This window comes from Chaetura pelagica, unplaced genomic scaffold (assembly GCF_000747805.2).
Source record: "Chaetura pelagica isolate M959 unplaced genomic scaffold, ChaPel_1.0 scaffold260, whole genome shotgun sequence".
Taxonomy (NCBI): Eukaryota; Metazoa; Chordata; class Aves; order Apodiformes; family Apodidae; genus Chaetura; species Chaetura pelagica.
Genome location: NW_009951940.1, coordinates 1,024,259 through 1,052,230, shown reverse-complemented (window position 1 = coordinate 1,052,230; position 27,972 = coordinate 1,024,259). Strand labels below are relative to the sequence as shown.

At 41.0% G+C, this 27,972-nt stretch overlaps 1 protein-coding gene across 3 annotated transcripts in view; it reads right to left on the bottom strand.

The window, feature by feature from the left end:
* Nucleotides 1-27,972, bottom strand: part of PTK2 (protein tyrosine kinase 2) — a 153,016-nt gene that overhangs the window by 9,349 nt on the left and 115,695 nt on the right. For 2 of the 3 annotated variants that reach the window (XM_009996612.1, XM_009996619.1), the window contains 7 exons: nt 26,960-27,049; nt 25,372-25,576; nt 18,423-18,534; nt 15,851-15,937; nt 14,619-14,756; nt 12,995-13,126; nt 4,479-4,541 (listed from right to left, as the gene is read on the bottom strand). In XM_009996612.1, coding sequence (XP_009994914.1) covers nt 4,479-4,541; nt 12,995-13,126; nt 14,619-14,756; nt 15,851-15,937; nt 18,423-18,534; nt 25,372-25,576; nt 26,960-27,049 — 827 coding nt within the window. Of the gene's footprint in view, nt 1-4,478; nt 4,542-12,989; nt 13,127-14,618; nt 14,757-15,850; nt 15,938-18,422; nt 18,535-25,371; nt 25,577-26,959; nt 27,050-27,972 lie in introns of all 3 variants that reach the window. The other variant, XR_719861.1, reaches the window with a different exon arrangement.

The following is a 27,972-nucleotide window of genomic DNA, read 5'->3' as shown; positions in this document are numbered from 1 at the left end:
CCTACAGTTAAAAATCATTAGATAAGCTTCTAACTACAGGTATATTATTTATACAGTAAGAAAGACTTTTCACTTCCTTTGTATCCTTCACAACAGCCCTGGCCTCTGCATTACACTCTGTCTTCCCTTGCTAATGAAATCTGGTGGTACATTCACAATAACTTTTAGCCTGTATTCAGAGAACAAACTGTAGAAGTGATGGTGGTGAAGAACAAATGGCAGTGAAACAATGAGGAGACCAAGGTATTTCTGCACTGATGAATCATTTCCATAATGGTAACTAATCCCTAAGATGGTTTTTGGCTTTGTGGCAAAGCTCTTAGCCAAGATCAATTTGCTTCTTCATCTAGAGGTATTTAATAATAGACTGAAGTGACTTTCCTTGGTAATTATCTTCATGCAACCTTCATGCCAACCTCAGTTGGTGCAGGGAGCAGCTCCAGTGCCAGCACCATGTGCAGCAGAACAGCTCCAGCAGGATGCACAAGGGGGTTCCCAAACTGGGAATCCCAAAGCAGCAGAGAGACCCTCCAGGAGCCCACAGCTCCCACCACAGCAGCTAAGGAGACCCAGGAGCTGCACCACACAGAGGTACATCTCTGGTAACTGACAGAGCTCCAGGAGTAGGTCAGTAGGCTGAGGAGTGTCAGGGAGTGCAAGGGTTAGACATGTGGTGAGAAACCCCCCCACCCTGGTACAGCCCTTGGATTATTATCCATTCTTGATTTCTCATGCAGGCACCAATGAATTGTGGTAAGAAGTCCAAGGGTGATCCAGAGAGACTTCATGGCCTTGGCATGACTCATTAAGGGATCAGGAGCACAAGCTCCTCTGTCCCTCCAGCTGCAGAGGGGGTACATGTGTCTCAGTGGGGAGGAGAATGTTTGTGCAGGAGGCGGTGAGGGTTCTTGGGAAGAGCTTCAAGCTGGGTTTGAAGGGGGAAAGGGAGATACACTTGGGGGTGGCATGCCAGTGTTAGAGGGATGGTGTGACAGTGAGGTCTTTCCTGCTCCACACTGTACTAAGCACACTGGAAATGTGCACAGCAGGAGGAATAGACATGAGGAGCAAGAAGCCCTGGCCCAGTCCCAGAGCTACATCACTGGCATAAACAAAACCTGGTGGGATGAGTCTGTGTTGGAAGACTGTGACTGGGAGGATAATGAACTCCCACTCAGTTCTCAACTTGGTTGAAACTTGCTGCTCCAGCTGGAGGAACACAAGTCTGGGGGGGCTAATGGGATTCATCCCACTGGAAAAGCTGGCTGATGTTGTCATGGGACCTCTCTCTGCTATTTTTCAGCATGCTTGGGAGTCTGGAGAGGTATCAGTTGACGAGAAGTTGGCAATGTTTGCTCTATTTTGAAGAAGGAAGACTCTGATAATTACAGGCCTGGCAGTTTCACCTCAGTGCCTGGTAAAATTATGGAGAAGGTTATTCTGGGAGTTACTGAAAAACACTTGAGAGACAACACAGTCATTGGCCATAGCCAGCATGGGTCCAGGAGGGGAAAGTCCTGCTTAACCAACTTGATTTCCTTTTATAACTAAGTCATCTATCTAGTAGACCAAGGGAAGTCACTAGATGTGGTTGGTTTGGATTTTAGCAAAGCTTCTGATACTGTCTCTCACAGCATCCTTCTGGAATAATACACCGGGTGAGCAACTGGCTGGTGGGTCAGGCTCAGGGAGTTTCAGTAAAGGGGGTTACATCAGGTTGGTGGGCAGTCACCAGTGGGGTTCCCCAGTGCTCAATTTGACAGCCAATGCTCTTTAATGTTTTTATAAATGACCTGGATGGAGGAATTGAGAGCACATTAAACAAGTTTGCTGATGGTGCTACACCAGGAGGAGCTGTGGACTCCTTTGAGGGTACAGAGGGGCCTTAAAAAGATCTGGGTAGATGAGAGAGCTGGGCAATCCCCAGATGTAAGAAATTCAACAAGAGGAAGGGCAGGATTCTCCACCAGGAAGTAATGGGGTAATCCTGGGATGAGAGACTGCAGAGCAGCCCCATGGAGAGAGATCTGGGAATTTGGGTTGACAATAAGTTGAATATGAGCCAGCAGCGTGTCCTGGCAGCCAAAATGGCCAAGTGTGTCCTGGGGTGCATCAAGCACAGAGTAGCTGGGGACTGACCCACTCTACACTGCACTGGTGAAGCCTCACTTCTGTTCAGTTTTGAGCACCTCAATATAAGAACATACCTCTCTACTTCAAGCCAATTTCTATCAGTTTACTACGGAAAGCACACCTTTCAGAAGGTTACAGTTGCATAAAAATGTGTTGTGCAGGGAGAAATCTGAAGTTCTTAAGTTTTGCAGGTGATATTCTATCAGCCTGATGCTTTAGAGCAGAAATGTAATGGGCAGAAATAAAGGAGAAGGTTCATCCTGCCTGTTTCAAGTCTGTAACTGCACATTTGAAAAAAAAAAAATCAAACTTCACTTTCAGGTACCCGGAGATTCAAAGTTCTGAGACTCTTCTGCTGCCACCATGAACCTCTGAAATGCACTGGCCAGTGATTCCTCACACTGTCACACAGCTGTCCTCTCTAGTTAGAAAAAACATCTGTTTTCTGCCAGCACCCTCAGTGATGTCATTAACTTTGATTTGTGCTGTTAACCCAACTATTTCAAATCTGACAACCCTGGGGGACAAGAAAGGAGTGAAGAGGGGAAGGACAGTAAAATTCCACTAAAACAATTCTTGCCTTTTGACTTCTAGCAAGTTGTGTAACTAAAAGTCTATGTCAAAAGAATGTGCCCAAACTTATACAGCCAGGTGCTCACCAGTTAGGAACTAGTAAAATGTCTGTGGTAACTTCTCATTTGTATCACCACATCCAAGAACAGGATCATGTTTTTATTCCTTCTCCCTCCCTGTGTCCCTGAACTGCAGAGATGCTGCTGCTCTGAGCAGGCATCAGAGCTGCTGTGCTTCCTGCTCAACACCCTTCCAAGTACCACAGGGACTGATCAAACAAAAAGTCACTTTGTGGGGAAGACATAAATGACCTAAGTGAACTGGATTTTTTCCTCGACACTGTCACAGAAGCCTCTGTGAAATGCTGGGCAATTATTTGATCCTAGTTCTCCTATAAACTGCCTGTTTCTCATCCTCTTGATGAGAAATTGAGATTGACAAAAAGCATTAGATACTTCCCACTGCAAATGAAGTCAGTTAAGAGTTATGTTCTGAATGTATTAAATGCAAAATCAAATTCTGGAATGAGAAATGTAGTTACCACAAATTAGAGTCTCTTTTAAAACTCATTTTGTCAATGATCACTAAATGTTTTTCTTCACACTTTTTCAAATGGGGTGTGAAATTATACTATCTCATCTGGGAAGCTTTTTTTTTATCCTTAACCCCAGGCAGTCATGCTAGAATCACAGAGCACAGCTGTCTGCAAGAAGCCACTGACAGCCACCCAAATCAAACCTCTGACACGACTTCCAAATCGCCAGGTTATTTCCTGAGTGCAGTGATATTTGCTCAAGATGCAACAATAGCAAAGGCATAACAATAACTAATAGTCTTCTCCAATTTCATGGGAAAAATCCTAGCAGCTTCCAGACTGGAATGTCCCTAGAGGCCATGCTGCAGTGTGTCATCAACACATTCATGACTGTGCTTTGGCTGCAAGGGCAGGACAAGCCCCTGAATTTGTAGGTAGTGAAGACGCACTGAAGCCAAACTAGGAGTTTACAATTGCATCCCAAATGAACTAGGCAAGTGAACTGTAAATAGTAACTGAACTCTTTTCAACATGCTACCTGGGGACAAACAGCAGAGGAAGCACCAGGTTTCTATCATTAACAGTCTCTAGACTAACTCCCCTCTCTTCATTCAATGTGATTCAGATTCCAATGGCAATTAAATAATGGGAGAGACATTTTTAGTTAAACAGACAGAAGTTAAGCCAGTAAGAAAGAATTCCACAGCTGCAGCTGTTGTCTGGCAATAAATGAATGGCTATGGGATTTACGCCATTTGTTTCATAGTGGATCATTTACCCCAAACAGATTTCTTGGTAATACAACAGCAACACTTACATTCCTTGTAAGAAAACCCTTCAGATATTTAAAACAACTGCGAAAGTTATTCTAATCCTGCTACCTGTTGACAGAACTTTTAGAAAACTACCCACATTTTTAAGTAAAAGGCCCAATTATGCTACACATGAACATGGAAAAAATGGAAATGTTTTTGTATTTGTTACAACAGCAGCTTTAAGGGAAAAAATAAAACTCAACAAACCCCGAATCCCCTCAACTGCTGCATGAACAAGCTTGCCACGGCTGCTGTTCCCACAGGAGCTGAGCCTCTTGGAAAGTGGCAGAACCATGTAATAACAGTGGAAACATGAAGTGAAAACTTTAAATCCTCTCCCATAATCAAAGACAGAGCACAACATGTTCTACCAGGAAGCCAGAGAAAGAGCTGGGAGCTGAAAAGATCCCACACATACTTACTGAGCCCTGGAGACCTCCATCCTCCCGGTCGATGCTGCTCCTGGAGAGCCGCACATCGGGCTTCTGAAACAAAAACAGAACATGTCATTCTGCACCCTGCTTTACTGGGTCGTGCAACCTGGGCTGACAATCACTGTAGAGACAGGAAAGCACTGTGAAGAATGTTCACTGACAAACACAGCTGCCCTTTCATTCCAGTCCCTACAGTGGCGACTCCGCGCCTCGGCAACTGAATTCCCGGGCAGCCCCTCGCCTGCTCCACCCATTCATTCCAGCACACGGGTAAAAACACTTCTTAAAAATATGGAAAGTACCATTTCCCTAACACAACATTGGAAAACCTGCATTTTTAGTCTTCTCAAAGTTGGTGGGGTTTTTTTGTCAGAAACTGTGTTTGCTTCCCAATAGCAGAATTCCCCCCCTGGCCCAGGCTGAGACATGCTGTGCAGGAATTCCCTGCCTGAAGATGGCTTATATGGACTTGGCTCCAAGCCTAAAAATGGGGCCAATAACTGGAGCTCTTTCAGTGTTGCTTTTGGACACAGAAAGCTAGTAAAGACCTCCAGATGCACTGTTCTCCTGGTACCAGTGACATACATGAATTTCTATTGAGTACGTTTTAAGCGAGACACGGGAACTCAGAGCTTGGTGGTTTTAAAAAGCAAAAAATAACCTTGGCCCCACTTTTTGTTGCATAGAAACAAGTCATTTCTCTCATCTGGCCAGAAAATCTAGGTATGTTGTACTTATTACTCAAGAGCAACACTAAGTCCAGGGAAAGAAAAAGGAAGAGCTGATGTGAAACAAAGGGTAAGAGTGATCTGAAGATACAAGTTTGGCAAAATGGAAGTGCTTTTTGAGAGCATTGACTGTGACACACAACAGCAAAGAGGATCTGACTCCTCAGGTCACCATCCTAGGAGGTTTAGTTCTCTTCAGAAAACGGAAAAAATGAACATCAGTGCAAATACAAATTCTTTCATACGTCTGCAGGGACATACACATACAAGGGACACATACAGAATGATAATTATTTATATATATGTTTTAGAGAAATACAGGCATGTAAATATTGATTGTAACTAAACTGACCCCATGAACACACGCACGTTTGGGGAGACAAATATATCCATTTATTCTAAGCCACTCCATATCCCCTTTCTTTTGTCTTTCTAAAAGCACTTAAGATTAATCCCAACTCACATATCCTACTAAATGACCCTAAAAACCCAGCAGGGCAGACAGAACTTGCAAAGATGCACTAATATTGATCTTTCATCATTAAAAATCCTCCAGTTCTGCTCGTTGTCTGTCAGAAGGGCTTCGATTTTGCATTTTCATTAAGTCTTCTGCAGACAGAGGGAGGCACAGCCAGAGACTTTGAGACTTCGCTGCCTCAAAGAACTTGCAGATTAAAACCAGACAAATCATACCAGACAAGGAAATATTTAACCCCATCTTAAATGGCAAACTGAAGCAGACAATAAGCAAGTGATTTCCCAATGTTTCTCCAGGTATTTGTGACAAGTTTCATGATGAGATCTACCACTGACAGATCTCCAGTTTGTTTCCTTTATTATGATGAAGGATTTTTTCTGACTGAAGTTTCATTTGATACATGTACACTGGATACTTCATTAGACTCATAATTAAGTCATGATATTTTTAAGCTAAAGCCTTGTTTATCTAAGCACACAACTAACCACATACCTATTACACTGAGGTTCACAATTTGCCTTCAAGTTCATTTCTCACCAGGGAAGTGCCCAAGGTCTTTGGAAATACTATTTGGAAACTATGCTATCACAGGGGTCTTTAATGCTCTTTTAACATTTTTTTACTCCAGAAAAGAACTCTAAATCAGACATCAAAGATAACAAAATACTGAGAATTTTAAAAGATTCAGAAGCACAAAAAACACACTTGTCCAAATAACAGATTTTTTTCTAATTTTAAAGTAAAGAAGTTAAATTAATAGGCATAATATTCATGTCCTCCCTTCCTTGTCTTCCTAACAAGGTCCCTTTTAGCTTCTAAACTCTCTAAATATCCAGTTCTGCAACCTCACTTCACAGCAACAATTCACCCAAGTCACCACACGCAGTCTAAGAGTAATTTCTGAGACAGGTTGTCAATACATATATTACTAAAATGAGTATTATTAACTTGACAAACACTTCCTTGACTCATTGCAAAAGAATATACCAAGTCCTGTTGCCCACCCCCAGGGAAGTTAAGCCATGGAAGAACCTGATCTGAAAAGGAAGCTATCAAATGCCAAGGGGTAGTGGCAAACCAGAGGGCCCAAAAGCTGCACAAGCCTTTTGCATTTCAGTCATCTGCATATTTACATCTTGTAGAAATAAGGACTGAAAATCTTCAGCTGTACATCAAGGCAAACCATTCCAACTTCTCCAGTTTTCTCCTCCTGCCCCCTCAAAACATGATTAGGAACACAAGGAACAACAAAGAAATAGTCAACACACTTTTGTGTTCAATGACTAAGACACCCAATTATCTTTCTAGTGACTTGACAAATTCTCACAACTCCCATGTTAGCGAATGGTATTCTGATTTCATAATTTGTGTAGCTGTCTCAGAAGACAAACTCATTTTACAGTAAACGTGACATCTAAGATGCATTGCTGCATTTGTAACACAGAGAGATCCTTCTAATGGGTTTAATGCAACATTCTCTACCTTTAAAATAACCCACCTATGAAATCTGTTCTGTACTTCAGATATAATTTTGCAACCCCAAAGCACAACTTTGTCTTCCCATTCCCTAGTATTGCCCTGTACATCCACGGCTGCCCTCCTGAAAACTGCAGACACCTCTGGATGGTTCTGTCCTGGTATGGGGCTACCTGGCTAGATGGGAAACCATCCTTTCTGAGAGGGGCTGGGAACAGGGTGGTGGGTGCTGAGGTGCTCCGTGTGTGTGTTTTTATGATGAATATTTCTGACACTTGTTGGAGCACAACTGTATTGAGGGTGGATTCAACCAGGGAGATAAGTTGGGGGAGGGGAAAACCCTCAAGACAACCACTTGGTTGTAAAGCCCCCAAGCTAAACACAGCTAGAAAAAATGTCTATCTAGAAAGACCCTGCTTCATACTCTTGTGCAGTGCAAGAATGTTTCAGAGAATGCAGCCTTCAGGAAACTGGAGATCTAGGACTTCAGCCTTACCTCAAAAAGTTGTCACTTGTGAGCATATCTTTCAAGCCTTGAAGCCAAGTGGTGTCTGACTGTGACAAGAAATCATCTCCAAATGTGTTCCATACTATGGTGGGACACACTGCAGTGCTTGGGATTTTTTTTCAAACTGCCAACTATGCTAAATTAAAATGCAAGTTTAAGCAAAGTCCTTCCCACTTACCATTATAATCATTATAGATATGTGTTTCAGAAAGGAACGATATTTTATGAAATATTTACATTTAAAGAGAATCAAGACCCTTGAGAAACAAATGGTATTTTTTCTCATAAACAGATTACTATCTGAAATCTTTGGAAATGTCATGAGCACTTTTCAAACAGGATGCATATGTTGACTGGAACAGAATCTACTTTATGCCCAGTATTTCTGGTCACTCACTAATAAAAGGACATGTAAGTCTTGGCATGTCCTGAGAATGTCAAACTGTAATGTCTTGGTGGGATTTTCTCAGGCTAAAAATTAAACTCTTATTTTAGCCACAGTTCACATCAATTATATTTGAACTGCAGTTCTCAGTGTCAAAATAGGACAAAACCACAACTATGTGGGAATTTCAGAAAAAAAGCAAAACCAAGCATGATAAGGAAACTATGCAAGTTATTTCTTCTTAACCTATCACAGGAAAGGACCATAAATTTCTTGGCACAACCCTGCTGTCTGCTGGAGTCACTAAAAGGCATGCACATATATATCTTTATTTTCTATGATTAAAAACAATGTCACACAGCCACGAAGAAAGGTTCAAACTGGAAACTAAACTACAAAAACGATGAAGCAGGTGATTAAGCAGGCCCAAATGAAGACAAAGTGTTTTGCAAGCCATTCAGAGATAGTAACAGTGTCAAAACTTAAGCATAAAAATCACTAACTTCACTATATTGCTGAACTGAAAAGGTCACCTTGAAAAGACACAGAACAACACAAGTTTCTTTCGCACAACTTCTGAGAAGCAAACTAACCAACTACCAGCTCAGCAGGCTCTCTGATGGCATCACCACCACCACTGGTTTCCTAGCTGTGGTCACAGGCAATTCTCCTTTTGGGCCAAACTCCATGCTGAAATACAGAAGGCATAACTCTCTCCTAGAAGCAATTAAAAAACCTCTAACTTCTGTCAAAACTCAGAAATAAAAGCATTCTCCAGGTGCCTTTAAAAATTATTTTAACTCAATGACTTGATTCACATTAATTCTACACATGAGAAGTCAGGGCTGCAGGATTGAACGGATGCATCCTGTGGCCCTAATGGAGTGATTTGATCCTTATGGGATGATTTTCTGTGTATGCAAATGCTGTAAAGAAAGGCCAGGATGGTGCACAGAAGAGCAACTATCACAGCAGGTATCCCAGCCTGCAGGGGCCAAATCATAGCATCACAGAAGCATTAAGGTTGGAAAAGACCTTCAAGATCCTTAAGTCCAACCATCAGGCCCTGTGACCACTAAATCACCTCTCAAAGCACCACATCCACCCATTTTTTGAAAGCCTCCAGGGATGGTGCCTCCACGACCTCCCTCGGCAGCCTGTTCCAAGGCCTCACCACTCTTTCTGGGAAGAAGTTTTTCCTAATATCCAATCTGACCCTGCCTCTGGTGCAACTTGACCCCAATTCCTCTTGTCCTACTGCTGGTCATTAGGAGAAAAGGCCAATCTTTGAGTTACAGTGAGCTGCAAGTGCCAGCAGCAGAGAGGCCACTGTGGAGGTTTTGGGGGTGGAAATACCTATATGATCAAAAAACAACTCTGAAGAAAATGCTGAATGAGAACTTCATTCATTTCTTGTGACTCTGCTTGTTTGCTGAGGTCTGCTGGAAAAGAAGTTCCCCCAAATCAACTCCCTACCAATTCTCACCTCACAATGAATATATTTGGTACAATTTAAAATTAAACACTTCTTTACTCTTCAGCTTTTACACAACAGATTTATTTTAACTGAGGAGTCCCCCTGAAGACAGATCTGTTTGTTTTCCCTTTTTACAGCAGAAGTTCCAAATTCTGGAGGCTGTTAAGGCTGCAGCTTGCAAACAAAATTTCTCTCAAGTATTGACTGGTCACATGTTCTCAAAGGAGCAGTTTCAGGCAAACTGCTTACACAGATAACGGCCTCTCACAAGACTGGCAAATTTCCATTTCAATGCCAGTGCAATTTAACTCTTCTGGGGTGTCTCTTTTAGCAAACAGTCTCAGTGCAGTTTATACGTGTGCTCACATGTTTTGGAGTTATATTTTTCCCCTATTGAAGCAGCAACACATTTCAGATCATGAGCAAGTTGGTGTTACTCTGGGGAAACAAAAACTGTCCTACCAGAAACCCTACTGAGGATTTTTCTTCTAGTTGCAGTGTCTTACATGAAACCATTTTCATTTGTTCCCCTGTGAGTCCAATTCTCAGGAGCAGAAGTGAGAGAGCATAGGAGCCTGAAGACTGTGTAACTAGAGCAGCTTTTGAAAACAGCCCATTTGAACTGAGAACACAACACTGCATGGCTACATAAGTTAAACATTAAAATCTGGCCCTACCCTCTCTATTGTTCTCTGCTCAAAAGAAAAAAAATAACTCTCCTGAAACCTGCCTGTAGCCACACTTCAGGAAAACAACGTTATCAAAATGGAAAGGTTAGTGCAGAAAGGTGTCTCACAGAAAGAGAGGGACAGGACATCAGTTTTGGGAAAGGAAGTTGCTTCTCCCTAAATCACCCGGAGTGAAATGAGGGAAGGCCCTTCTCACCAGAGTGCTTCTCCCTAAATCACCCGGAGTGAAATGAAGGAAGGCCCTTCTCACCAAAGAAATGTCACTAGTCACTCATCAGAGGACAAGGAATGTGTATGTAATATACGGACTGTGTGAATTATGCCTTTCAGTTGGGTCCCCAAGAGTGACTCCTCACAAAGCACTTTCTACCATCTTTATTTCTTCAGGGCTAAACCTAGAAAACTAAACTTCTTTTCCAAGTAACACCCATCTATAAACTGAAGATTCCTCTGACATTCATCCTGCTAGGGGTTCAAACACTCCCTGTGGCTATGGTGAGCTTGGTTACCTCCTGACACTGTATAAATCTGTAACAGGCATTTGAGTGTAAACCCCCTGAGTCTGTATAGTCAAAATATTAGTGTGGATAGAAAAATAACTGTATCCTATAGATTCCAGTTTCCCACTCTGGCCACTTGAGTTCATGCTTACTTCCACTCAAACTTTCTCTGTTTTTTGCATTTTCAACCTTTAAGGCTTTTCATCAGCCATACCCAGCTCTGACAAAGCTGCAGAGTTGCAGGGCTGGCAATAGAGATGGTGTCTCCTTGCAATAAAAACTAACACACACTGAAAACACAGAAATTATTTTCCAAACCCATGCTAAGACTCTATTTCAGATCTAAAGAAAAAACAGCAAGTCCTTCCTCAAGCAGCAATTAGGGGGAAAGTAAACATCCTGATGGCTATCCAGAGGCTGAATCAAATCAGGGTAACAAACACTACAAATATCATCTATTATGCAGAAAAAGCCAGAAAGTTCAGAAAGGTCCAAAAGTTTTCCGCAGAAAGTTCCCACACAATCTACTGCCACCAGCTGAAATCACAAGGCCTCCTTCTCAAGTAAGAATATCAATTCCTGAAAAAGTTCTTGACCATCTTGAAAGTTTTAATGGACAATAGATCAAATTTGACCTCCTGGGTTTGGGAAAGTCCCTGGTACCACTCAAAACTGGAAAAGTTAATGCCTAAATTAGGGCAGAAATTTTCCTTTCCCCTCCCTCTCTCTTCAGCTTGTAATAAATTGGACAAAGCAATCTAGGTCCAGTGGTTTCTCTGCTATCATCCAATGGCAAACCACAAATTCCCAAGTGCACTTAAAAGGAAATGAGCCAAAAGCAAGCTTCAACATCCTTTAATCAAAACTAACATCTGGCACAATCTGGGTCTTGGCTAGAACATGTACCAGACATGAGGGCATCGCTCTGTAGCTCTCAAGAGGCATTAGAGACTTAGCCTACCTTGGTTTTCTTCACAGCCATCAGCTGTTCTCAACAGTTCTGAACACCACACACAACTAAACTGTGGGAGACTAAGACAATTTAATTGGCAAGAAAGAAGGTCTTGGTAAAATTGCCTCCATGCAAGATCTGCTCTGCATTCTACCCACTGGGTTCCTGTAGAATAAAGCATAAACTCTTATTTTCAAGGAACTCAACGTCCTGGCTTAAGATGCTTCAAAAGACTGTTTCAAATTCCATGAGATAACCATGACCAGCAACTTTGGTGTCTAAAATAAAAATAAATTAATTGGTACAAATAAGATTTCCCTGAAGACCAGCTCCAAACAGTGCACAGAACCCTTAGAGAAACCACAGACCATGATCATCATCTGTTTTAAACAGAGAGTGTATTTATTCAAACTTATTTGCTGTAACAAACCTAAGGCATCTGCATTTATACAGCCATGTCTTCTAACTACATATGACATAAAAGGATTCTCCCACACCAAAACATTCCTTGAAATATACTTTAGATCAAACATGTGACTGATATTAGTTCCAATCCACTTGTTATCCCATTATCCACCTGTCCTGGGAGGCTGGCACACTCACAGGCTCCCCAGCAGGAGCCTAAACAGAGTAAAATGCTTCTCCCATCTTCTCCTGCATCTGTCACCATCAGTCTCCAGTAGGAGAAATTTAACACAAAATTTGAATGTTGACAACTGGAAAGCCACACTTGAACTATAAAACTTATACCAGGGGCACTGACAAGGTAACATGGAACTGCAGGGAAATGGCAACAGAAGATCCCATTACCAGTACATCTTTTCTTTCTTCTGGTGATGTTCAGGGCTTTTTCCACACCCCACAGAGTTCTCTCTTAAATGATTTCTTCTTCCTAATGGGTCTCTTTATTCCTCCAGTCCGAGGCTGCTTACAACTCTTACTGCAGTCAGGGTTAAGATGACTGATGGTTATCCCTTTTTTAGTGGCAGAGTATGCACAGATCTATCTCCTTAAGAGCAAACAGGCACTCTCCAGATTGGCACAGAATTATATCCACAACTTCCCACATATAAATACTCCACTGGATAAAATGAGACTGACTAAAAAATTCAGCTGTTGAAGGTATTTATAATACAGGACCCACTTACCAGCTGAACATTTAATTTAGAAACTGTTTCCAAACCTACATCGTGGTAGTGACTCCTACGTTCACAAAATGCTCTCATTTCACAGACGTGATCAGTTTTAGAACACTCAAAGAAAAATGAAAAACCAGAATGATTTAAGCAGCACTATGAATCCAAACCTTACCAGGAACCTTTCCTCTTTCTCCAGCCAGCGTTGATCTTCTTCCATCTCTTGCTGCTGTCGTATCAATCTCTCCTCCATCAGATGTGTGGGTAGAACTTGGCTCATGCCTCGGATGTCCAGGGTGCCCGAGTCCTACAGACCAGAGGAAGTTTATTCAGTTTTGTTAAACAGCTGCAAGGACTTACAGATTATAAAGGAACAAATTTTATACAGTCCAAAAGCAGTCAAGCTGAGTTCCTTCCACTCCTTATAAGCTGAAGCAGACCATAAGAAGAAACTCTTCCCAACTACAATTTATCTGCCTTGCTCCTAATCACTGGCACCAACAAGATTTGAAAAATTCTGTTCTGTTTTTCAGCAATGTTCTCACTTAAGACATTACACTTCATTTATGTTGGACAACATAACCACATTTATCAATTTTATTTTCTTGGTCTTGAGCAATAATGTAACTATCCAGTTGCAAAAGCTGCAAGATACATTTTTTAATCCAAACCAATGTGCTTTTCAGTTTTAGCTGACACTTGCAAAGCATGTCACAAAGACATTTGTAATGATTTTTCAATACATTCTTAGGCATGTCTTAAGCTTACATTACTGAATATCCCATATCCCACTGCTGTCTGGAAATCATTACCAAGTAATGTATAAATTAGCATTCATAAAGAAGCCAAGGGGAGTTTGGTAACAAACTTCACTGAGATTGTTTGTAGGCAACCAGCTTCCCAAGATTTTGGGAAACTTTGGCTGTAACCTCTTATTACAAGCACAACATAGTCAGGCTAAGTTGTTTCTACAGTCAATAATCAAAAGGAACAACTTGGGACTACAACCCTCAACTATACACAGTGTGAGCAACAATAGCATGGCAGCAAGTAGCAGTGGCAGAGGAAAACTGAAGACTTGCACACCTATCTGCTCACCTGGATTTAACAGGTAAGCCTCAGTTATCACTTAAATACTTGTCAGAGGTACAAGAAATGCAGCATTTGTTAGCAAGGAAATGGATTTAAGACAGAAGCTGCATAAAGCACAACTTCGTTGGAGGACAAAATGGAATGAAAAGGTGTAAAATACAAGAGGAAAACAGAAAAAAAATGATGGAAGGTTAAAGGGGGAATTGCTTTGATGTTCCTTGCAGCAGCTCTGTGCAAACATGACAGGCTGAAAAGCACCCAGGAGGAATTTGAAAAGCACTTCAGAGGAACACAACTCAAGAACAGTTTTGCATACCATTTCCGTTTCTCTTCTGTATATCCCTCACATGAAGCATTTTTAAACAGTAATATTGTGTATTTTTACATGAACGTTCCCATCTCTATTCAGTTTCAGCAAAGCCTTCTTTTAACAAAGTATTTGCTATCACTCAGTGAAGGTAATAAGTGGTAATAACTTGATCAAGAATTTGTGTAAAGAACTGACTTTATGCCCAATCTCACATAGGAGGATTTGTTTCAAAAAGAACAGAATCCACGCATAGCTCCCATCCCACTGCAGTAAGGGCAATTTAAAAAACACCAGAGAACCCATTTTCTTACAATAATCTCCAGATGTTCCTAAATAATAATTTTTAAAGTGCCTTTACTATACAGAGCACAGCAACAGATGTGTCTGTTCATGATACCTCCATGTTTGGTTGCCACACTGATATTTCCTGAGGCCGATGGTTCCAGGAATCTGCTTGATCCAAGAGGGAAGCCTGCCCAGGATAAATGCTGCCTGCCATGGCTGGTATTCCATGAGAACCAGGGTAGCCAGACACCTTTAGAGGTTTTTTTTTAAAAAGAGAAGTTATATTAATAAGACCTATGCTTCCACATAATTAATAGACCTCTGCCTTAAGGAAGCAAATGTAACAGTGGGGAAATGATTCAATTTGAGCAGCCACTGAGAGGGAGGAGGGAAAACAACACTAGAAGAAGGAAGGCAAAATATAACACACAAGCTCTTTTTTTAAGTCTTTGAGGATGGCTATCATACCATAAAAATAACTATTTGAGGATGCCTATCAAAATAGCAGCATTAGAAATTATGTGTTAACCTACATAGCCAAGAAGATGCAAGTCCTCTGATGAACAAAAATAAATCTATTGATAGATTAGGAAGAGCTCCCCATGCAGAGCTCACATTCAGGGTAAGAGGAGCCTGTGCACATCACCCCACAGAGCCCTGTAAAAATGTGCCCCCTAGGTTATGTTACAAGCTTCAGTCTTAAGTGACAGCATGTAATTAGTGTGCTTAGCTGCACAGGCTAGGAGATTCTCCACAGGAAAGCGCAGGAAGTTTCCATGAGTCTGAAGTACTAATTAAAATAATGAAAACCTCCCCCTCTCCATGGGAAAAAAAATAAATTCTTGACTGAGACTGCTGTAAATGGCTGTAGCTTTCAGCAAACCCAGGAATGCTTCAAGTACCTTCATGGCCAACTTTTGTTTTAAATTTATTCAGCATTGTTAGAAAGAAAAGCAAAACTTGTGAGTACACAATGTGGTAGATCTAGAGGTGGGGTATCAGCCAACAGAAAATCAGAATGACTCAGAGAAACACCAGGGAGCAGAGGATCAACAAGCCTAAAGAAAGTTCTGGTGGGAGGTGTCACTGATCATAGCAGGGGAGTTGGAACCTGATGATCTTTAAGGTCCCTTCCAACCTTAACCGTTCTATGATTCTATGATATGAAAATATTTGCCATCTGGAGTAAGCCTACCAGGTTCAGCTCAGGGTTTGTTCTGATGTAAACCAAAAACCATTTAACAGAACACAATGAAACTAAAAAGTGAATTAATTCCACCAGCTACAACTGAGTTAATAAACCCCACATTTGAAAAAATACATGCAGAGTGTTATATGCAATACCTGGTAATGATTTGGCTGTACCATATGCTGTGGACTTGGATAAAACCCTTCACTGGATCTTGGACTGGGGTAACCAGGCCTGCTGGGCTGTAAATGTAAAGGAATATTTAGACTCTTCAGAAACAGAAAATAAGTATCAGAAAATCCCTGTTTGGTGAGACAAACGTTTACAGGTGGTGCATCACAAAAGCAATTCTCCTGAAATAAACGTTCTAAAATTACTAGCATTTTTTTTAAGCAACTAAAATTAAACATTCCTTCCTTTTTTCTTGGCAATGAAAGCAGATGGAATTGTTTGCCAGGTATGTCAACAAATAATGCTTGCTCTGTGAATTTTTTGTGCATATTTAATTGCTTACACTAAATTACTTGCTCTGTGTTGCTTAACTCTAGAGAGGACATCAGCTAAGAATATAATTCTCAAATCAAGTTTTCAGGTGCAAATATAGCATTGTTTTTAAGTTCACCAGCTACAGTACTTGCTTCATTATTCCTGTTCCCAGCCCAGGAAAAAAGAACTAGCACTTATTAAAAAGTACAGCTAAACAGCAGCTACCAAGAGTCTTTATTCTACCTCTTCAGGAGATGGGCAACATTTTACACACAAAACCCCAAGACATATAATCACAGGAATACATGAGGGAATCACCAGAAATTCAGACAGCACTACTATATAAAAAACTGCAGGAAAAGGAGCCTGGTTTTCTGCACACATTGAGCAGCTCAGGCTTTTTGACAAAATAGGTGTAGAAATTTCCCACTACTGAAAGAGATAATGTGGGAAAAAACATTTCTCAGAACATGCTTTTATATTGCAAGCAGAATTGTTACTAGGTTTGATATTAACCTTCAAAGGTATATTTGTGGGATTATTTTTTGGTTTGGTTTTTTGGTGGATTTTTTAAATAAGCAACAGTTCTTCTGGGTGTTTCAGGAGGAGGTAAATCAACCAAAGGAAAAAAAAAACAAACCAACCCAAACCTCATCATTCTGCAAATGGGCTCCTTCAATCCTGCTGGCAGTTACAGGCAACCACCACATTAACTGGAGGTAACAGGATTTTATAATTACTTTATGAAAATGTCATTATCAGTCTGCACTAGGGTATTTTCTGTCTTAGGTTTCTGAAATCACTCTAAGATACAAGTAATTTCGTAGTGCACACTAGTATTTGTTAATTATTTGGGAACGTGTAGGAGTTTAAGGCTATAAATCAAATAGGGTTTAAGACCTATAAGGACCTGAAACTTTTATAATGAATTGTTGGAAGAAAAAAGTAGTTGTCACCATTAGAAAATGAGATAAGAACTTAAATATCATAGCAACAAAATTCAGCTTGTTCAAATGTTAACATTACTGCACACAGGTGTTTTTATTTTACCAAAAAATTCTGTAGTTAAGACATATTGACCCCCTCAAAAAAGACATGTAGTGGTAGAAATTATTTTTATCTTAACCCCTCTGTTGTCAAGTTATACATCACACCCAAAGCTCTAATTATGATAATTTGTAATAAGGTGTAGCTCATCTATTACATTAGTAAAATACACTTGATCTACTTGGATTAGCCCCAAAGTTTCAAGATCATCAATCATTCAAAGTTATAATAATTAAGTAGCACATTGTTCCAATTTATGTAGTTTATCTGCTTCTGTAACTTAGAACATTGTTTACACCAAATCCTGCAAGTTAATCTCAGATCACCCAAGAGGTTGATGTACTGTTTGCTGTTTTTAACTGAAATAAAAGCAACAATAAAAGCAAATTATTTCTTGGCTGCCATAAAGCTGTCAAAGCACAAAACCAACCTCAGAAATCAGGCGACAAACTGGCTAAGGGGAAACAAAACAAAAAGAAGTTGCCTTCTTCTGACTGCTAGGGAATGTGTGTAGCAGGACACAGGTAATATTCTAGGCTACAGTGGTGACTGCATAAAATGAAATTCTTCCAAAGAGAGGCTTGATCCTTTGAAGTGCAAAATAACTCCTATGAGAAGCAGGCAAGTCGCTGAGAGGAGAGTGCTCAGCAACTGGTGAGGTTAGACTGCCACAGCTGCAGAGCACATCAGCAACATCCCAACAGGACAGACAGATAATGAGACAAAATTAAGTGTGAGCTAAAACACATAAGGTCCTTGGGAAGCAAACCTCAAATTTTCTGTCCAGAAAAAGAAAATGCAGTTGGTTGATTTCTATTCTCTCACTGATGGGTTATAAATAAACTTCACATGGTCTGAGCGCTCACTAGCTAACATTTCATAGGAGTGCTACAAGAAAGAAAAATAAAGAAAAGGCCAGGAAACCATTTTCTGGCAACTAGGGTAGCCTTTTACAAGTAAATCAACAAGAAACAGACAGTTGGTTAGTGCAGTTATCAGTGTGAATCAGTTCTAATAACAGTTCAAGTCGAGCCGGGTCACTTCAGGCAAGTATTAGCAGATGGTGACAAAACGGGCCAGAACTCTGCTGTTTGAAAGAACCCATCAAAGGACACTGAAGAAATACATGGAATTAAAAGGGTTGTTTGTTTTGTTGTTTTTTTTTAAACACCCATAATTTGCAGTCTTGGCTACCTTGGGAGGAGCTTCATCTGATCCTCCGGAGTCCCAGGATACTGTGACTTGTCTCCTGGATTCCATTCTCATTCGTTCTTCTTGCTGCAGCTTCTCTTCTTCCAGTATTGTGCTAGAAAAATGTATTCCATTTAAGTAAAACTCCAGTTCAGTGTCTAACAAACCTCTCCCCACAGCTCCCAAATTTTACAGACTAATGAATACTTTCAACAAACTGTTTAAGAACTGAAACACAAACTTCTTTTACTTACATTGGTTAGGTTTCTGAAAACCAGCATAAGGAAGAAATACCAGTGTGCTTTTAACAAGAGAAGCAGCACTGAGTTTTTAGAAAGCTGTAGTTCACCTTGCACAGATTTATTTTTTTGCATGTTAACAGTTCTTTTTATGTGTAATTACACAGAGAAATCCTCAGACAATAAATCAAGCACTTACTTGCACAAGAACTTATTTTTCTCTAGAAAATATTCTACTGAACTGCTGCAAAGGCTCAAAACAAACTGAAAATGTTCTTTACTGAAACTCAACAGAGCTTCAGATCACAGGGATTTGGTTTTCTTTTCTAACAAAGCAGTCAAAGAACACTTGAAATGCTGTATCTTCAGCTCTTACATTTCAGCCTAATCAGGAACACATTCAGCAAACTAATTCAGCAAAACAGAAATATCTGACAGTATTCACTCAGCTTCTAAACATTCAGGTCAAAAGGCTGCATTTTCAACAAAGTACAAGACAGTAGTAAAACTAGTTTGCTACTTACCACTGTTCTGACTATTAAAAAGACTGTTTGAAGTTCAGTGTGATACTGCTGCCCCCACAGCAGCCTCCTCCCAGTTCTGCTATGTGGATTATTAATGTTGGATATTTGCCATTTGAAAAATATTCAGAATAAAGCTTTGAAACAGGGAGCTGCAAATTCTTTGGAGCTGCATGTAACACAGATAGTCTGGAGATGTGAGCAGGGCAGATTATTTATATATCACTATTCCCAGAGTAAAGATAATCCTGTAGAGGAGCTATTCCAGCTTCTTTATCACTCAAGAGTTTCCAGAAACAAAACTAGGTTCTGAGTTTGTAATCTCCTATTCAGTCTGCTAAATAACCACCCAGAATTACTCATGCAGGGGATGAGATCAACTACAGCAATCTATTCTAATCTTGGAACTTTAATGCTTGTTTCAAGAATAAATTCCTGCTTGGTTGGAGACAAGAACTTCGCTTTTCCTTACTCAGACAAAAAAAATGTATGCCACTTCTAAAAAGCAGAGAAGTCAACTCGTCTCACTGCAGCTAACCCAAGTTTATAAGTATGGCTGCAATTTTAATCCATCATTGCTGAAGTAACACAAGAATGTAGAATAAAAACAAAATCAGACAAGTTATTTGCAAAAGTCATCCTGATACAACCGCCACGGAAACACAGCTAGAGCCCAACAGAGGGAATTAAAGAGAAAATATTTCTATTTTACCTCTTCAGAACAAGGACAATGCAGTATTTCCTTCTTGAATCCACGAAGAACTAGCAAAGAACCACAGCTTTAAAGCCTCAGATATTCAGCATGCATTCATAAGTAGCATGAGAAATCAGCCAACATGAGTCCATAGCCATGAACCATGATTATAACCTTTCAAGAAACATCTCAAGATTTACAAAAACCAAACAAGACAACACAAAAACTCCACCCAGCCTCTGCATTAATAAAATATATATTTTTGATAAAGCTGTTGATACAGCAGTTGCTCCAATCTGAGCAAAAGGAATGAGACAGGAGTCAGCTAAAAGCAGCTGACTAAATTTAGAGATGGCTTATCGACAGTTTGGGGCCATCAGTAGGATTTGTCACAGGATGCTCCTCCGTTCTCCAGAAAAAAGGAACAGAACACCAACACCTATCTGCCTCGCTGTCAAAGCCATTTTACCTGTGGTGTCACTGTATTTAACACAACACCATTAACTTCAATTACCAGAAATGACAAATTTCTACTGAAACAACTTGTTTTTCGTAACACAGGCTCAGCTTTTTGCCCTGCAACTCTGAATTCATCCCACCCTGCTCTTCAGTTGCCTGTGTCTTCAGAAGGTCTTTTCCCCAGGGACCACTAAGCACCCTGTGGTCAAAGGCTGATCAGCTGCAGCAGAATTTGTACTTGGATGCCCTTGAGTACTTACTGCTGCCAGGAATATAAAACAGAAATGCCTCAGAGAAGCATTACTTGAAAAAAAACCAGAAAAAAATAGAAATGAGTCACAGAAACATCTTTGTACAAAGGGAAGACCAATCAATCCATAGACAGACCACAAGCATGCCAAGAGATATTTTTGACCTTGTCCCAGTGCAGCTGCTCAAGAGCTCTGAACAGTTTATTAGAATTTGCAGAGGGTCAGGGAAGTCAGAACTAAGCATATTTTCCCAAACTGTGCTTATTTTTAGCAGCAAGCAGAGAAATACTTCTATTCATATGATTTCCCCAGCAAATCTTGAGGTGGCACTGGCAAAATTCACTCATCTTCTTGGCTAGGTTAAGTCTGAGGAGCAATCTCCACTATTAACAGTTTGCAACATTGATAAACTCCTCTAATTTCTGCAGAATCTTTTAGCTGAAATAAGCTTGTGACATTGAAAAGGAAACATACTGGGTGCTTGGGTGTAGGAGGATCTGAAATACTAAAATGTATCCTTCCACTTCAAAAGGCACACAAAAATACCAGCGTGTGCTGCTGAGGTGGTGTGGGAACCTACAGGAATCACTGACCCTGAAGAAGCAGCTTCTCTTTTTCTCTCTGTGGTCCCTGGCCACCAGAAATGCAAAGCTCAAAGCAGATGAACATATTTTCCCATATTGCCCTAATTTAGAAGCACTTTCAGATGGATTATAGATCGTTCTTAGTGGTCACTGTCAAACAGCAAAAGGCTAATGAGGCATTTGCAGCCCCCCCGATGTATTTTAAGTACCTGTTAAAATACAGTTTTTGGCAGGATGCCACAAAGCAAGAAAGGAGAGGACTCAAACTGCCCCTCCATTTATCAGTTTTGTTCCTTTTATTTGTAAGAAGCATTTAAGGACCTACATCAAATGCAGTCACAGAAAGACTCAGGTCCACTTCTCCTCAGTTAATTATCTCACTGTTGTCATAAAAGATACTTTAAAAGCATTAATAGTTTGGGGTTTCCTTCCCCCAACCCCCATTATTTTTAGAGCTGTATTTAATGTGACCTGCAGCGTTAGGATGCTGGGAGGGTCATCCAGTCTTCATTAGCGACCAACAGAGAAGCACACAGACCCCACATCAGTAATGCAACTGCTGCTTTTTTTCCTACTATTAGGGGAAATGATGGGTACTTCAAACAAAATTAATTCAATTTGCAGTGAAAATGCCATGCAATTACAGCAACATGAAAGCTCAAAAAGCAAAATCCTACCTAACCTCCAATGCAAAAAACCCCCAGTTTTAACAGAATTGCCAACCAAAGGGACACTCAGGGCAACATGACTAGCAAGCACAAGCCTGGGAGCTAACTTACATACTAGTGCTACCTTAGCAATACACCCTTGCAGCTCATTGAACACAGCAAAGAATAAATTGTTTAATAATATACACATATATGAGATAGTGTCTGGTTCTAGTGAGTGTACAGTTATAGCAGAGTATGTGTATGGTTACAGTAAGTGCCTGCAACTCACTCTGAAGAGAAATGCTGTAAAAGTGATATTCATAGAATCACAGAATGGTTTGGGTTGGAAAAGCCCTTAAAGATCATCCAGTTCCAACCCCACTGCCATGAGCAGGGACACCTCCCACCAGCCCAGGTTGCTCCAAGCCCCATCCAACTTGCCCTTCAACACTTCCAGGGTTGGGGCAGCCACAGCTTCCCTGGGCAATATCACATGATTCCAGTACATTGAACATTCTGCCAAAGGCTTTTTATATTATTTACCATGTAGTGCCAGACTAAAAGCCTCATCTACACAAAATCAGCAAGGCAACACATGCTTTCTGATTAAACCACCGTAGATTCTAATTACAGCCCAGACAGTGAGAGAATCACAGAAGTGACAGGACAGCACTTCACTTTCCTGACCTCATCTCACTTTTACTGTCCCCCTCAACTGAAAAACCTAGAATGTGAGGAGGAATTAAATTTGGAAATCCTCAATCCACCCATTTGTTTCTGTGTCTGCTGTGAAGATTAAGTCACCCCTATCCACTCTGGACAGACTAAATGCTGTAAAATACCAGGCTACTACTACCCTAGTAACACTATATAAACTTTACAGTAATCAGCATCTTTGCTTTGCACAATCAGCTGCATATAAAGCTTGTGCAAAGCAGATGTTACTACGAAATGGAAAAAGCATCAAAAAACCAAATAGAGAACACATGAAATCCTTGTGCTTCCATCAGTGCTATTTCAGATGCTGAAAATAAGCTTTTTTTTCCCCAAAGCCATGGACTTCTCATTAAAACAGAGAGGAATGTGGTGGTGCTGTATCACTGCCTTCAAGCAAAAACCTAGTCTGCTCTCAGCTTGAAAAAGACTACTCTGGAAAGGATCCAGAATGAGCAGCAGCAACGCCACCCAGAAAAGGCCACCAGGGAAATGGCTTGTTTTTGCAAATGCATGGGAATTTGAGTTTTGAAATACAATCTTTCCAAGCTGCCTGAGACTGCCTCATCACAAGGGGATTAGCAACTTCTCCAGCAAGAGGCTGACTGTCTGTGAGCAGGGCAAAGAAGCCCTTAGGATGACTCTGCTGCTTAACTTCCAGGAGATGGAGGTCACCAGTTTGCAGAGGCACAAAACTCTCTGCTTTGGTGAGAAGAGAGTGAAAATTGTGTTTTAGGCTTGCTGTGGACCCAGGAGAAAGCCTGTCCTCTAAGCAAGGCTTCAAATCTCCTGGCATGACTAGAGGAGGAAAAAAACACCTCTTCAGGGCATTTATCTTCTAGAAATAGAGCATAATTTAGGCTGGGACTCCTGGAGGTCCTAAGTCCAATCTCCTGGTAAAGCTGGGCTCTACGCACAGCGAGGTCAGGTTGCTCAGAGCCTTTTCCAGTCAAGGTTTGAAAGTCTCCCAGCATGGAAACTCCAGAGGCTTCCTGAGTCACCTGTCTCAGAGCTCATCCACACACACTAGGAAACATCTTCATGTATAACTACTGAGAACTTGTCTTGCTCCACGTCATGAGGGTTGGTTCTCACCCCCTGGCTGAGCATTTCTGAGGAGAGCCACACCCTTGGGTGCTGGTCTGTCCTGTTGATTTGGTGATACCCTTCCACATCTTTCACTTTTCCCCCCTCTCTCCTTCCAGACTCATGCTGTTCTAAGTGTGACAGCTGTCACTCATTCTGAGTACATCTTACATTTATTTCACCCTCAACACAATTACTTTTACTCTGGGTTTTCCCTTGCTGGTGGGATACCCCATCCCTGCTTGGGTTTAGACACCCCAGCCATCCTCCTAGTCACATATTTTCAGGGCTTTATTCCCCTCCGTGCCACTCATCTGCAAATTATCAGTGCAATCTGACTGTGAATTAAAAAGCACCCTATTCTTCCAGAGGCAAAAAAAGAAATCCTGAATCACCAATTTTCATCTATTACCCAAATCATACAACCCTGTCATATCTTTTCCTTGCAGTCCCTACCAAGCTTTACCCTAACTTTGCAGTTAACCCCACAGTAAATAGCATAAGTTCTTTGTGAGAAGGGCTATATGTTCCTTTAGCTTTGTACATCATTAGTCTACACAAGAGAACTCCTAGAGTCAAAGAGGGTTGATCCATACGAGATTTTAAGAAATAAGAGAAAACAAAAGTAGCTAAATTATCCATATAGCAACTCTGAAACAGCATCATCATTATATTAAAACAGTCCCTTTATTAACCATGTATGAATTATCTTGTACCATGAACATCCAGTGACAGCACAAAATTGTACTATGAAAATAAAACATGCCATAAAAACAACTTTGAAAAATGATGTAAAACTGAAGAATTTGGCAATGAATATAACAAACCCAAGAGTGGATTTAGAGTGCACAATACCTGTTTGAAGCTTATATTGACTTAGGCAAAATAGATACTGTGCACTCAAGAGATCCCAAAGGTGGTCACAAATATCAAATTTGTCTACATAATATCTCAGTTTAAATAATTTATATCAATTTATATCACTTCCATTTTGTGGCTGGTGAAAGGGAAATATGGACACTAGAAGGAATTACAGCAGAATAAAATAGGGTGTGAATTTAGACTGGTCTCAAAAGTGTGTTATTTCAATTTTTTTTTTTACATTTTCAATTATTTTTTTAGTTTCAACTATTTTTTCCAAGATAAACATAAGGTGGTCTATGTCCTGGTTTATAAAGGAATTCCTAGTTAGTGATGCTGCATTTACTGCAGGCTCCACAACTGCACGGACACATCTGCCAGAGGGTAACTGGGATGCTGCATGTCAGGAAAATCATTTTCATCAGTGCTCACCTGATGGATCCTTTATTTAAAAACATGTACATTCCTACTCCGAAATTCATTATCCACCCCTCCCCAAGGGTTGTAGCATGTACAACAAGAATTATAAACAAATTGCTAGTAAAATGAGGCCTTAAGCAACCTGATCTAGTGGGAGGTGTCCCTGCCCATGCGGGAGGGTTGGAACTGGATGATCTTTAAGGTCCCTTCCAACCCAAACCATTCTATGATTCTATGAAAATCTGAAGTTTTCCTTGGGACAGAAAGGTGATTCATATTTCCAGTTGTTTGAACTTATTTCCTAGTCTAATTTTCTCCAACAGATGAGGTCCAGATTGCCAAGAGTACCAACAACCTGGCCTTCTAACACCCTGAGTCTTCTCCATGGAAAGAAAATACCGTAACAGAAAATACAATGAAAAGGAAAAAAAACGTCTGAAGAAGGAAACAACCTTTCAGAAGTATAACCCTACCTGAGTTGTGCTTTAAGTTCAGTAAACCTGGGTCGTCTACTAGGGTCGTAGGCCCAGCACTTGGTCATAAGGCTGTAGAGGGTGGGAGGGCAGTTGGGAGGCATCGGGAGCCGCTCACCGTTCTCGATGCGCCCGATCACGTCATTGTTCTTCACCCCCTGGAAGGGCTTTACCCCATGCATTAGGATCTCCCACATACACACACCTGAGAAACACACACACAAAACAACAGTCCCCCGTGTCAGCAAACAATAGAACCTGTTAAAAAAAGCAACAAAGCCTCATTTCACACAGCCAGACAATGCCTTTTCTTCTGAAATGCAGAGCTTGGGCTGGATTCTGACTTACCAGCTGGCAGCAGAGAGAACTGAGGTGCCCCAGGGAGAACTGAGGTGCAGCAGAGGGGACTGAGGTGCAGCAGGATTGCACACACAGTATCAACCTGAACTATGAATGAGGAAGCATGATGACCCTGGGCTGGCTCCCAGCAGCCTGGCTTCACAGTCAGCTACCTTCTACCTTCTGTATATCACAGGGGTTGCTCATATTCAAATCTCCTTTTTTTTCTTTTGTGAGGCAGAATGAGCTGTGCTCTCTTTTCCCTTTGACTAGTTCCAACCAGCTTGTTCTGACACGTACAGGGTATTTTCACTCTGAGGGTGTTTGAACGCTGGCACTGATCCCATTTTTTTGGGGCTGAAACTACGTAATGAAAAACAGTTTCTGTTGAAACTGTGCTAAAAGCACCAAGGGAACAATGGTCTGCCAGTTTAGGATTGGCCTGAATGCTCCACAGATTTCATTTTTCGAACTCTGCCTGTAAAAGAGTTTTCCACAAACTATTATAAACCTGCTCAAATTCATGTACCCTTCACTTAAAAACATTCAAGTTTTATTTTGTGAAGAGGGCAAACCCTTACATGCCTGTCCAGTTCTACTTCAAGTCTCATAATCTTTGTTCCTTTACACAGCCCATCTTTGTTCTATCTGTCCAGGCAGTTTGGACCAGTTTGAGGATAGATGACCAGATTTGTAGAAACACATATTTATGAAAAAAGTTCAAGGCTTTAGGACATTTCCATTTACCCTTACTTTTTCTCTCAACTTTTGGTCATATTTCGTAACCTAGCATGAGCTATAAAAGACAAATTAAGTGGGAATTTAGCTTTAAAAACTTGGAAACAGAAACATAATGTAGGCTGACCTATGCATTAAGCAGGGAAGCAGGCATATCACCTTAAAAGTAAAAAATAAATAAAATAGAAACAGCAAACACCAATGGTGTAACAAAAAGAAATCAAAGGGAAAAAGCAGCAGTAAAAAAATAGTCTGTTAGGACTATGATTTAATTTCCTTGTACCCTCATTTCTGCCAGCTTCTTACTAGAGATGAAAAGCCACAATGAAACACATCTCAAGGAAATAAAAATACAGAGATGGAAAATGCGTTGGAAGAAACTGTATTTTCAGAATGTACAGTAAAACCAGTGCCAAATACGTGGAAATTACTCCTTTTCAGTAGTTAAAATGAAACACTGAACTTCTCCAAAAGAACACTGAGGAACCCCCACCACTTGGGATTCACTTACCAAACATCCACACATCACTAGCTGAGGTAAACCGTCGGAAGTTGATTGACTCTGGAGCCATCCATTTGATAGGCAACTTTCCTTTGGAAGCTACAGGGAAAGCAAGACAAGGCACAATTATAAACAAACAGATCTTGTTCTCAGTGAAATAATTCTCCCCCTGTACTCAGCCCTCGTGAGGCTGCATCTTGAGTCCTGTGTCCAGTTCTGGGCCCCTCACTGCAAGAAGAATCTTGAGGTGCTGGAGCAGGTCCAGAGGAGAGCAACAAGGCTGGTGAAGGGACTAGAGGGAAAGTCTTATAGGTAGAGGCTGAGGGAGCTGGGGTTGTTTAGCCTGGAGGAGACTCAGGGGGGACCTTCTCACTCTCTTCAGCTACCTGAAGGGAGGTTGTGGTCAGGTGGGCACTGGGCTCTTTTTCCAGGCAACAAGCAACAAGACAAGAGGGCCTGGCCTGAAGCTGCTCCAAGGGGAGGTTTAGGTTGGATATTAGGAAGCTCTTCCTCATGGAAAGGGTGATCAGACATTGGGATGGACTGCCCAGGGAAGTAGTGGAGGCACCATCTCTAGAGGTGTTAAAGGAAAGGCTGGATGTGGCACTTAGTGCCGTGGTCTGGCTGATGTGGTGGTGTTAGGTCATAGGCTGGACTTGATGGTCTCAGAGGTCTTTTCCAGCCTCAATAATTCTGTGATTCCATGACAATTCAGAGGCAAAACCCATCTCCAGTGAAGCACTTCAGATCTTGTACAAGAGATTCCTGCAGCCTAAATATTCAGACTGTAGCTCACAGCGGTGTGAGACAAATGACAGTAGGAAACATAATGGAGTGTGTAAAGGGGCAGATGAAGGGTATTTTAAAATATATGACTGAAACTACAAACATATTAAAGATTTCTTTCCTGTGAGGGTGACAAAGCCCTGGGACAGGATGCCCAGAGAGGTTGTGGAGTGTCCTGGTTTGAGCCAGGATGAAGCCAATTTTTCTTTTTACTGATTTTTTTTTTTCCTTCAGTA